Consider the following 13,332-nt stretch of genomic DNA (forward strand, 5'->3'; position numbering starts at 1 on the left):
GCACTTTTGTGCATGATGTCACTAATATGACATATCAAAACAACACTAAATTAAAGTGCACTTTTTGTACAGAACGCCACAATAGTTTAAAACAAATAAAGTGCACTTTTGTGCATGATGTCACACAAGATATTTCAATAACTCAATAAATTAGTTGCATAATTAATTAGTGCACAATAGGAAATCATATTATCTCTGTTGATTATTTTTTTCATACGGTGTTGATGTGGAAATGGTTGCCTGGGCATTTTGTTGGTGTGGCACCGAACGGAGATGTTGACATGCGGAGTTTCAAGCACTCATTCTCTAGCGGGTGACTTTTCAAATCATGCTACATATTAGCAGTAATGCTACTTTTTGTAGCAACGCTTTTGCCGCATAATTGTTCAACATCTTCCCGCTTGAAGCCAAACCGCCGCCAGATGATGGACTCCCTGCTGTTTTTCTTGGGAATTAATTCTTCCTTCATTTGTTACCAGATTCGCACCTTCTTTCTGTCGGCTAAAAGCAACTACGTGAGAACGTATACTCGAATATTATAATATAGTCATTTTCTATATCGCACAGAGACAAACCCGCGATATATCGAGTATATTCGATATATCGCCCAGCCCTAGTTGCATATTATCTACACCAGGGGTCACCAACGCGGTGCCCGCGGGCACCAGGTAGCCCGTAAGGACCAGATGAGTAGCCCGCCGGCCTGTTCTAAAAATAGCTCAAATAGCAGCACTTACCAGTGAGCTGCCTCTATTTTTTTAATTTTATTTATTTACTAGCAAGCTGGTCTCGCTTTGCCCGACATTTTTAATTCTAAGAGAGACAAAACTCAAATAGAATTTGAAAATCCAAGAAAATATTTTAAAGACTTGGTCTTCACTTGTTTAGATAAATTCATTAATTTTTTTACTTTGCTTCTTATAACTTTCAGAAAGACAATTTTAGAGAAAAAAGACAACCTTAAAAATTATTTTAGGATTTTTAAACACATATACCTTTTTACCTTTTAAATTCCTTCCTCTTCTTTCCTGACAATTTAAATCAATTCAAGTAAATTTATTTTTTTTATTGTAAAGAATAATAAATACATTTTAATTTAATTCTTCATTTTAGCTTCTGTTTTTTCGACGAAGAATATTTGTGAAATATTTCTTCAAACTTATTATGATTAAAATTCAAAAAAATGATTCTGGCAAATCTAGAAAATCTGTAGAATCAAATTTAAATCTTATTTCAAAGTCTTTTGAATTTATTTTAAAATTTTTGTTCTGGAAAATCTAGAAGAAATAATGATTTGTCTTTGTTAGAAATATAGCTTGGTCCAATCTGTTATATATTCTAACAAAGTTTAGATTGGATTTTAACCTATTTAAAACATGTCATCAAAATTCTAAAATTAATCTTAATCAGGAAAAATTACTAATGATGTTCCATAAATTCTTTTTTATAAAGTTTTTCTCTTCTTTTTTTCGGTTGAATTTTGAATTTTAAAGAGTCGAAATTGAAGATAAACTATGTTTCAAAATTTAATTGTCATTTTTTTCGTGTTTTCTCCTCTTTTAAACCGTTCAATTAAGTGTAAATATCATTAATTATTAATAATAACATAGCGTTAAAGGTAAATTGAGCAAATTGGCTATTTCTGGCAATTTATTTAAGTGTGTATCAAACTGGTAGCCCTTCGCATTAATCGGTACCCAAGAAGTAGCCCTTGGGTTTAAAAAGGTTGGTGACCCCTGCTCTACATATATACAGTATAGGCCAAAAGTTTGAACACACCTTCTCCTCATTCAATGCGTTTTCTTTATTTTCATGACTACATTGTAGATTGTCACTGAAGGCATCAAAACTATGAATGAACACATGTGGAGTTATGTACTTGACAAAAAAAAGGTGAAATAACTAAAAACATGTTTTATATTCTAGTTTCTTCAAAATAGCCACCCTTTGCTCTGATTACTGCTTTGTACTCTCTTGGCATTCTCTCCATGAGCTTCAAGAGGTAGTCACCTAAAATGGTTTTCACTTCACAGGTGTGATAGTTTTGATGCCTTCAGGGACAATCTACAATGTAAATAGTCATGAAAATAAAGAAAACCCCTTGAAATGAGAAGGTGTGTCCAAACTTTTGGCCTGTACTGTACTTTTAATAAGTGTCCTTTATTGAACAATATTGCAGTCTAAAAAAATCACATTTGTCAACATAAACAAGTGTCAAATAATTCTAGTTGCATATTATGTACTCATATAAGTATCCAGTAACAAATGTGTCCACATCATTCAACTTGCTGCATCCTGAGAGTAACTTCATGAATTATTGTGATCACTTGGTGTCGCTAAAAACAATTACCTCTCCATTTCAACCTAAAAACAGCATACGTCCATTCCAGACAGTGAATAATGAATAGGTTAATGATTATCATACCTACTATTGTTCTCTGTTTGACTTATTTCACTCTGTTCTCTCTCTCTCACTACAAAAAAGTTCATTTTGCCTCTCCCCACAGTTAAAGTTTGCTTAGTATGTTTTGAAAAGTATGTTTTGTTCTTCCCTTGTGTGGAGCTGCTGTTCAAACAAAGTGCCTTGTTGTCGTTCGCAGGGCGAGAGCTATCGGGTTACGCCAGCACAACAGCGAAGCCGTAGGAGGCTTTTTCTCCCAGATCGGCAACCTTTACATGGTTCATCACCTCTGGGGTAAAGCCAACACATCTTACATTTCAGTCATGCATCAACCACGCCTCCTTTTACACGCTTAAAAGTAAGCCAGTTGGTTGTATTATGCTGACAGTATATATTTGTACCATGAATTGATTAACGTGGACCCCGACTTAAACAAGTAGAAAAACTTATTCGGGTGTTACCATTTAGTGGTCAATTGTACGGAATATGTACTTCACTGTGCAATCTACTAATACAAGTCTCAATCAATCAATCACTCAATCAATCAATGTCACGCTTGTATTCACCACCATTTCTTTTTTGCGAAACAATTGCCACCCTTAAAAAGTGTGGCGGGAAAGTTAGATTAGTAGCTAGCTTTTTTTCCATAACTTGAGTTGATTTATTTTGGAAAACCTTGTTACACTGTTTAATGCATCCAGCGGGGCATCACAACAAAATTAGGCATAATAATGTGTAGAAATGTCCGATAATATCGGCCGATAAATGCTTTGAAATGTAATATCGGAAATTATCGGTATCGTTTTTTTTTTATTATCGGTATCGTTTTTATTTTATTTATTTTTTTATTAAATCAACCTAAAAAACACAAGATACACTTACAATTAGTGCACCAACCCAAAAAAACTCCCTCCCTCATTCACACAAAAGGGTTGTTTCTTTCTGTTATTAAAGGCCTACTGAAATTAATTTTTTTTATTTAAACGGGGATAGCAGATCCATTCTATGTGTCATACTTGATCATTTTGCGATATTGCCATATTTTTGCTGAAAGGATTTAGTATAGAACAACCTCGATAAAGTTTGCAACTTTTGGTCTCTGATATAAAAAAAACCTTGCCCCTACCGGAAGTAGCGTGACGTTGTCAGTTGTTCACTCCCTCATATTTTCCTATTGTTTTCAACGCAGCTAGAGCTATTCGGACCGTGAAAGTGACCATTACCCCATTAATTTGAGCGAGGATGAAAGATTTGTGGACGAGGAACGTTAGAGTGACGGACTAGAATGCAGTGAAATACATATTTGTTTTCGCTCTGACCGTAACTTAGGTACAAGCTGACTCATTGGATTCCACACTCTCTCCTTTTTCTATTGTGGATCACGGATTTGTATTTTAAACCACCTCGGATACTATATCCTCTTGAAAATGAGAGTTGAGAACGCGAAATGGACATTACAGTGCCTTTTATCTCCACGACAATACATCGACGAAGCTCTTTAGCATCTTTAGCATGAGCTAACGTGATAACATCTGTCTCAAATGCAGATAGAAACAAAATAAATAAATCCCTGACTGGAAGGATAGACAGAATATCGACAATACTATTAAACCATGTACATGTAACTACACGGTTAATAGATCTCAGCCTGGCAAAGCTTAACAATGCTGTTGCTAACGACGCTAAGGCTAACTTAGCAACCGGAGCTCACAGAGCTATGATAAAAACATTAGCGCTCCACCTACGCCAGCCAGCACTCATCTGCTTTGCTCAGCAACACCCGTGCTCACCTGCGTTCCAGCGATTGACGGCGCGACGAAGGACTTCACCAGATCATCCGTGCGGTGGGTCTGCTAGCATCGGCTAGGCGTCTGCTAGCATCGGCTAGACGTCTGCTAGCATCGGCTAGGCGTCTGCTAGCATCGGCTAGGCGTCTGCTAGCATCGGCTAGGCGTCTGCTAGCATCGGCTAGGCGTCTGCTATCCGAGTAAGTGGTCCTTGTGTTGCTACAGCCACCTACAACGTTCTTCTTTGCAGCCTCCATTGTTCATTAAACAAATTGCAAAAGATTCACCAACACAGATGTCCAGAATACTGTGGAATTATGAAATGAAAACAGAGCTTTTTTGTATTGTATTCAATGGAGAAGGCATACCTCTGTTCCTCGGGCTACGTCACGCGCATACGTCATCCTTCGAAGGCTTTTTCAACCGGAAGTGTGGCGGGAAATTTAAAATTGCACTTTATAAGTTAACCCGGCCGTATTGGCATGTGTTGCAATGTTAAGATTTCATCATTGATATATAAACTATCAGACTGCGTGGTCGCTAGTAGTGGGTTTCAGTAGGCCTTTAATATTCTGGTTCCTACATTATATATCAATATATATCAATACAGTCTGCAAGGGATACAGTCCGTAAGCACACATGATTGTGCGTGCTGCTGGTCCACTAATAGTACTAACCTTTAACAGTTAATTTTACTAATTTTCATTAATTACTAGTTTCTATGTAACTGTTTTTATATTGTTTTACTTTATTTTTTATTCAAGAAAATGTTTTTAATTTATTTATCTTTTTTTTTTTTTTTTAAAAAAGGACCTTATCATCACCATACCTGGTTGTCCAAATTAGGCATGATAATGTGTTAATTCCACGACTGTATATATCGGTATCGGTTGATGTCGGTATCGGTAATTAAGGGTTTGGTCAATATCGGATATCGGCAAAAAGCCATTATCGGACATCCCTAATAATGTGTTAATTCCGCGACTGTATGTATTGGTATCGGTTGATATCGGAATCGGTAATTAATAGTTGGACAATATCGGCAAAAAAGCCATTATCGGACATCTCTAGTTCAAAGCGTAGGAAAAAAGTATTTCCGATATGAGTACCAATCAAATCCTATAGTATATTAAGAGTAAAAGTCATGTGACCAACCCCATATAGGCCCCACGTACGCTACTCGAATCCAAGCCGTAACGTTGACGATATTTCTGGGCCGTTACTGATGTGCTGCTGCTGGTTTTGCTCCTGGTAGCCTACAAAGACCTCCAGTCCAGAGAGATCACAAGAAGCGGTGCCTGGCAGGAGGAAGGCTGGCACGAGGTGGTCTACTACACAGGTGGGCACAAACCTTCTTCAGCTTGGTCTGGTGTACAAAAAAAGAGTAAAGTGAGCCCTCCCTCCCCGTCCACACAGTTCCTCTCATCCAGCACATGGACTCCAGGATCATGATCCCCACCAAGGCGTCGCCACTCAAGTGAAAAGTCAGCGGTAAAGGAGAGCTTCAGCAATTTCATCCTTTTTTTTTTTTTGGTCCTTTTTCTGTCCGTCATACATCAATGTACAGTAAAGTAGCGTGTACGTTTACTCGGTGCCAAGAGGCTCCGAATGGAAACATTAGGTCAAACTATGGCGTCGCATTTCCTATGTTTACATTGTCATGCCTCCTGACGGCGCCACTGTAAACTCACTAAATGGTTGACGAGCATTAGAATCTACCAAAGTGTCCTGAAAGGTAAAAGGAAAGCAGCTTTTACTTTTTACTGTCACGGTCATGGCTATTTATCATTTATACTTATCAACCTGTGTAACATATCAGGAAAATGTTATTTAAAAACCATGAACTGTTTTTTTTGTCCTCTTTTTGACCCGGTTATCAAGTTCTTGTGAGGTTTCCAGTCTTTGTAAATCATGTGTGAGTGAAGCATGCCTTCTTTTCAAGAGTATATATATGTGTGTGTGTATATATCTTCAGGAGTTGTTGATAAACTACAACATGGTCAATGGTGTCACTACTTTTTGGGATGATCAAGTTCAGCCAAGAAGGTTCTATCATCAGGATGTCGCCATCGCCCCAGTTCACAGATTCAACCAATCCCGGAGAATGATCAGATCAGATCAGGTAGGTCTTTCAGTGTTTCCCATAAACTGCCAAGATACCTGTGGCGGTGGGGGCGTGGCTATGGGAGTGGTCATCATGACATTATCGAGTAATTTGCATAATTTACTACAATGATATGATTTTCTTTAAAAAGGCTCAAAAAATGTATACTTACTAACAGTGTTGGGACTAACTGTAACGCCGTTAGTTTCGGCGGTAACTAGTAATCTAACGCGTTATTTTTTTATATTCAGTAACTCGGTTACCGTTACTACATGATGCGTTACTGCGTTATTTTACGTTATTTTTTATGTAGTATCGGCTAGAAACAGATGCGCTGCGGTGTCGTTCTTCTGAATCTTCCTCTGTCACACGCCGGAGAGAAGAAAAGAGGCGTGTGTGTGTGTGTGTCTGGGTGTGGGGGGGAGGGACACACGTGATCCGCGGTTTAATATATAAAACAAAACAAGAAGGTTGTTCGCATGCACGTTCAGTCCACACAGCGTGGTCATGGCGAGCGGAGTAACGGAGGAGCTTGAACGCCCCGCGCCATTTAATCGGTGTGTTTATAGGTGTAAGACGAGGGTTTTAAACACGTGCTGAACGTGCTTGAGCCACGTTACGACATCCCGTCGCGCACCCATTTCAGCGATAAGATTGTGCCAGATCTTTATGAGCAGGAGAAGAAAAAAGTTGTGGATGAACTATCCAGAGCATCATCTGTTGCGCTCACGACAGACTAGTTACTTTTCACAGTAACGCATTACTTTTTGATGTAAGTAACTGAGTTAGTAACTGAGTTACTTTTGAAATTAAGTAACTAGTAATTGTAACTAGTTACTGGTTTTCAGTAACTAACCCAACACTGCTTACTAATTAATAATAACAGTTTTGTTTTAAACGTCCATCCATTTTACAATATAATTACAACACTTTATGTACATATTTATATACAGATTTGAACAATAAGTTATTCACTGAAATATATTTATTAATTGTGGTTCTTACAAAAAATATATCTTATAAAAATATAAAAGCTAAAATGTCTCTTAAAGCCCTGCCCCTTTAAATAGTGCATACTAAATAATTTAACTTTAGCCTACTACTACAACCATATTATTTACCAGCAACATAAAGTGAAACAGAGGCAGAGGTGTCCTGCCACAGTCAGTAACAAATAAACATAAAACAGTAGTGGTGGTAGATAGACACAAAGCTTCATCAAACATCTGATCCACTGAACAAAGAGCTCCAAAAATCTTGATCCTACACTTCTCTTTTGTAAAGTAAATCTGAACAGCCGATATGGGCATCTACATCAACTATATGATTTGCCTGAGAAGCTTGACAGGACACTTAAAAAAATTGTATATTTTTTTTTTTTTGCCTTTTTGCCACAAACATTTTTTTATTTTTTTTTTGTGGCAAAAAGGCAAAAAAAAAAAAAAAAATGTGGCAAAAAAAAAATTAAAAAAATAAAAAAAAAATTTTGTGGCAAAAAGGCAAAAAAAAAATTTTTTTTGTGGCAAAAAGGCAAAAAAAAATAAAAAAAATTTTTGTTGCGGCATTAATTATTTCGTGGCGGGCCGCCACAAGTAAATGAATGTGTGGGAAACACTGTCTTTATTGTCATTGCACAAGTACAGCGGAACTTTGTTTTCAGCACAAACCCGTTCAAGATTAGACAAACAAACTGTACAGGGTTACAGTACAGGAACGCTGATGGGTCGCCATAAGGCGCCCCGTAAAAGATGGGGAAAAGTGTTCTGTGGTCTGATGAATTTTTTTGCAAAAAATAACAAGGTTTACCAGTTGGAAGGTTAAATATCTTGTCTTTGCAGTCTATTCAATTGAATATAAGTTGAAAAGGATTTGCAAATTATTGTATTCTGTTTGTATTTACCATTTACACAATGTGCCAACTTCACTGGTTTTGGGGTTTGTAATGCTAGGTTCACACCGACGGCGCTTTAAAGCGTCATGCAAAGCGGCGTTATAGCGTAACAAAGCCTGATTAAAGCGTGAGGGTCCTAATGGATCGTGGGAAAGCTTGTAGTGAAGCGGGACATGCGGCAAGTTCGCCAAAATTTTTTAAACGGTTTTAAAAAATTCTGCGCTCTGTCAAGAATGGAATAAAGCGCCGAGAGAGTATCAAAGCATGACAAAGCTCAGCAAAACTTGACTAAAAGCGTAGGAAAGCTTAACAGATCTTGGTTCAAAGCGCGGACCCCTACAAATAGGAAGTGACTGCGATATTGACTAGTGACATGTAAAACCAACACAGGTTTACAAATCCATTCTCTTTTGCATCATTGCCTTTTTTATACGATGATCATAGTTTCTGTACTTCTTATAGAGTTTGATGTTGCAGTTTGACATTACTGTCTATAATTTTTCTGTATGAAAATGTTAATAATAAAGAGAATATGTTACGTTTTATAAAAGAAATGCCTTTAATTAATTTCAACTAGCATAAGAAATGAAAGATAGATATTTATTAAGATGACAAAAATAAAAGAAATGAAGATATAAAACATAATATAACGGAGAAAAAAAAGAGAAATTGAAAAAATAAATGAATATAAAAAATGGGTGGATAAAACAAATGCCTTTTATTATTTTCAACTAGCATGAAAGATAGATATTTATTAAGATGACAAAAATAAAAGAAATGAAGATATAAAACATAATATAACGTAAAAAAAAGAGAAATTGAAAAAACTAATGAATATAAAAAACGGGTGGATAAAACAAATGCCTTTTAATATTTTCAACTAGCATGAAAGATAGATATTTATCAAGATGACAAAAATAAAAGAAATGAAGATATAAAACATAATATAACGGGAAAAAAAGTGAAATTGAAAAAATAAATGAATATAAAAAATGAGTGGATAAAACAAATGCCTTTTAATATTTTCAACTAGCATGAAAGATATATATTTATTAAGATGACAAAAATAAAAGAAATTAAGATATAAAACATAACGAGAAAAAAAAGAGAAATTGAAAAAATAAATGAATATAAAAAATGGGTGGATAAAACAAATGCCTTTTAGTATTTTCAACTAGCATGAAAGATAGATATTTATTAAGATGACAAAAATAAAAGAAATGAAGATATAAAACATAATATAACGGGAAAAAAAAAGAGAAATTGAAAAAATAAATGAATATAAAAAATGTGTGGAAAAACAGTATACATTTTTTTCTTATTTTTGTTGTAACAATGCACAACAGAGCTTGATAATCGTGTCAGAGCCTGATTTAAAGCGTCAGGATCGCATCAAAGCGTAATAAAGTTCAATAAAGCGTAATAAAACGTATCAAAACGTGATTTAAAGCGTATCAAAGAGGGATCAAAGCGTGAGGAACGGTAAGAAAGCGGCAACTAATTCGTATCAGAGCGTATCAAAGCATAACATTACTTCAGAGATCGGGATATTCGTGGAAAAATTGACAAAAATGACGGCGCTTTGCTCGCCGCTTGAAAGCGCAGCAAGCGCCGTTGGTGTGAACCAGGCATAAGTGAAACATCAATACAGTATTTGTTAAAATTCTGTGCATTTTGAGGTCAACGTTACAATGAACAAACATTGAGTACAAATGTATAAAATCACCAGTTGATTCAAATGTTATCGGGGGAAAGAAATGTCTTAAAAACATTTTTTAAAAAGCTGCCGGGAATTCAGGAATTTGTTTTGGCAAACAAAACAAAAAAAGCCTTGAGGGACTGAAATATGACGGGAAGGGTAAATAAGGAAAAAAGTCAGAGTAACAGTTAAAACTGTTTATTGCTCATGGTCGTAACGACCGACTTCAACTCATACATCTTTTTTTTTTTTCCTCCCCACACAGTCTTTGACGGAGAAGGAAAAGTGCAGTTGACACTAAAAGAATCTTCTAAACCTTCACGCGGTTTTTAGTAGCTTCTATTGTTACGCTCTATTAAAAAACGGGAGTGTGCACAATGGATAAAACCATCAGAGACACCCTCAGGTGCAAATAACGAGTCAATTAGTAAAAAAAAACAACAACACTTACAAGGCTCTTTAAATCTTTTCCAGTTCTTTCAGAAGCTCTCCGAAGCTTGTGACATACCACATGCTCATCTCTTTAACCTGGGGTCGCACCACGTTGCCGCCGAAGCCGATGAAGGCGCTCTGGAGGAGGAGAAACATAGTTTCGTCTTTCACTGGTGGACGCGAGAAGCATTGGGAGAAAAAACCACTCACAGCGGGGGGGCAGGCCTCGAGATCCGTGGCCCCGTCGCCGATCATCACCACCGTCTTGAAGCCGTGCTTCTCTTTCAACAGGCTGATTACTTTGCCTTTGCCACCGCTCTCGGCGGTCGGTTGGCTCTCGTCGAATCCGGCGTACTCGCCTGAAAACACGACAAGTTGGGACACTTAATTAGTTTGATATCCGCAAAAAAGCTATTTTGGAATGATATCAGCGTGCATCAAGGTGTCCAAACTACGGCTCACCGGCATCTTCACCAGTCCAATAAGCAATTTTCTGTGTTTTCATATGATATACCAACAGTTACAAAAGTAACTCAAGTCAGTGGCCATTGATTGTACATCAATTTGAATATGAGCACAGAATTTACTTATATGACCCTATCAAAACAACCTTCCCTAGTCATGGTGCAAAAAAATAATTAACAAAAATGGCCACACATAACACATCCTGCTCATTGAACTTTGTGGATATTATTGATATCACGTGAAAAAAATCTAAACTACACCAATTTAAATCCATTACAAGTAGAGATGCTTCAAAATGTAATATCGGAAATTATCGGTATCTGTTTCAAAAAGGAAGACTTATGACTTTTTAAAACGCTGCTGTGTACACGGACGTAGGGAGAAGTACAGAGCGCCAATTAACCCTTAAAGGCACTGCCTTTGCGTGCCGGCCCAGTCACATAATAGCTACGGCTTTTCACGCACGCAAGACTTGGTCAACAGCCATACAGGTCACACTGAGGGTGGCCGTATAAACAACTTTAACGCTGTTACAAATATGCGCCACACTGTGAACCCACACCAAACAAGAGTGACAAACACATTTCGGGAGAACATCCGCAACATAACATCATAAACACAACAGAACAAATACCCAGAATCCCTTGCAGCACTAACTCTTCCGGGACGCTACAATATACACCACAAGGTGTACAACACTGTTTTATTTCCATAAAACAGTGCAAGGCTTTTGCTTTTCAGCGAAATGTTTTTTTCTGAGTCTGCGTGTCTCTCTCTCTCTCTGACTCCCACTCCGACTCCATCCACGTGTCTCATCCCGGCTGCTGCTAATAAAGGCGACAGGTGATTAGATAACAAGGCCCACTACTCACCTGTCGCTGTCTTCGAGGCCAGTCCTGGCACAATAATAATAATAGTAGATTTTATTTGTAAAAAAAAAAAAAAGAAGCACTTTACATTGAGTAAACAACCTCAAAGTGCCAGAGTGTATTAAAAAAAATTTAAAATAAAAAGATAATAAAAAATAAATAGCTAAAACTAGTATGCATATATCTAAAAAAAAATAGCTTTTTTAAAAAGAAGGGTTTTTAAGCCTTTTTTAAAAGCATCCACAGTCTGTGGTGCCCTCAGGTGGTCAGGGAGAGCGTTCCACAGACTGGGAGCGGCGGAGCAGAACACCCCGTTCTGCGGCAGGCCACGCCCCCTTCACACATTGTTTTAGTGTTTTCAATGCTTATTATGACACGTCCTTTCCACAGCGCTTTTTTAAAATTGATATCGATTATGCATCTATTGCGATATATACTGATATCGTTGTTATCGCCGAGCCCTTGGTGCAACATGGAGTGACATAAATTCTATCAAAACAGATTTTTTATATACAGCCACTCTGACCTACCTGCAAGTGTGCTAGTGTACCTAATGATATGACCGGCGAATCTATTAAACGTTTTGTTTTTTTTATGTTTTTTGACTGTCTGAAAAAGTATTGCAATGGTGACTCTAGGGCAGGGGTCACCAACCTTTTTGAAACCAAGAGCTACTTCTTGGGTACTGATTAATGCGAAGGGCTACCAGTTTGATACACACTTAAATAAATTGCCAGAAATAGCCAATTTGCTCAATTTACCTTTAACTCTGTTATTATTAATAATAAATGATATTTACACTTAATTGAACGGTTTAAAAGAGGAGAAAACATGAAAAAAATGACAATTAAATTTTGAAACATAGTTTATCTTCAATTTCGACTCTTTAAAATTCAACCGAAAAAAAGAAGAGAAAAACTTAAAAAAGAATTTATGGAACATCATTAGTAATTTTTCCTGATTAAGATTAATTTTAGAATTTTGATGACATGTTTTAAATAGGTGAAAATCCAATCTACACTTTGTTAGAATATATAACAAATTGGACCAAGCTATATTTCTAACAAAGACAAATCATTATTTCTTCTAGATTTTCCAGAACAAAAATTTTAAAATAAATTCAAAAGACTTTGAAATAAGATTTAAATTTGATTCTACAGATTTTCTAGATTTGCCAGAATACTTTTTTTGAATTTTAATCATAATAAGTTTGAAGAAATATTTCACAAATATTCTTCGTTGAAAAAACAGAAGCTAAAATGAAGAATTAAATTAAAATGTATTTATTATTCTTTACAATAAAAAATAAAAAATTTACTTGAACATTGATTTAAATTGTCAGGAAAGAAGAGGAAGGAATTTAAAAGGTAAAAAGGTATATGTGTTTAAAAATCCTAAAATCATTTTTAAGGTTGTATTTTTTCTCTAAAATTGTCTTTCTGAAAGTTATAAGAAGCAAAGTAAAAAAAATAATGAATTTATTTAAACAAGTGAAGACCAAGTCTTTAAAATATTTTCTTGGATTTTTTAAATTCTATTTGAGTTTTGTCTCTCTTACAATTAAAAATGTCGAGCAAAGCGAGACCAGCTTGCTAGTAAATAAATACAATTTAAAAAATAGAGGCAGCTCACTGGTAAGTGCTGCTATTTGAGCTATTTTTAGAACAGGCCGGCGGGCTACTCA

General features: G+C 36.2%; 2 protein-coding genes across 5 annotated transcripts in view; one reads left to right on the forward strand and one right to left on the reverse strand.

Moving 5' to 3' along the window:
- LOC133663577 (protein NipSnap homolog 2-like) overlaps positions 1-13,332 on the forward strand; it is a 42,791-nt gene that overhangs the window by 15,681 nt on the left and 13,778 nt on the right. Inside the window, exons 8-11 of one of the 2 annotated variants that reach the window (XR_009828379.1) lie at positions 2,601-2,695; positions 5,444-5,527; positions 5,605-5,679; positions 6,164-6,310. Coding sequence is in view for 1 of the 2 variants with exons in the window: in XM_062068142.1 (XP_061924126.1) it covers positions 2,601-2,695; positions 5,444-5,527; positions 5,605-5,669 (244 nt within the window). In the remaining variant the exon portion in view is untranslated. The other variant, XM_062068142.1, reaches the window with a different exon arrangement.
- The window catches only part of LOC133663578 (phosphoserine phosphatase-like), a 20,708-nt gene continuing 17,440 nt past the window's right edge, over positions 10,065-13,332 (reverse strand). Inside the window, exons 5-6 of one of the 3 annotated variants that reach the window (XM_062068143.1) lie at positions 10,525-10,673; positions 10,065-10,452 (exon numbers count right to left, since the gene is read on the reverse strand). In XM_062068143.1, the coding sequence (XP_061924127.1) occupies positions 10,342-10,452; positions 10,525-10,673 (260 nt within the window). In that variant the 3' untranslated portion in view covers positions 10,065-10,341. The remainder of the gene's footprint in view (positions 10,453-10,524; positions 10,674-13,332) is intronic. The other 2 variants (XM_062068145.1, XM_062068144.1) reach the window with 2 other exon arrangements.

The sequence above is a fragment of the Entelurus aequoreus genome, linkage group LG13 (genome assembly GCF_033978785.1).
Source record: "Entelurus aequoreus isolate RoL-2023_Sb linkage group LG13, RoL_Eaeq_v1.1, whole genome shotgun sequence".
NCBI classification, from domain to species: domain Eukaryota; kingdom Metazoa; phylum Chordata; class Actinopteri; order Syngnathiformes; family Syngnathidae; genus Entelurus; species Entelurus aequoreus.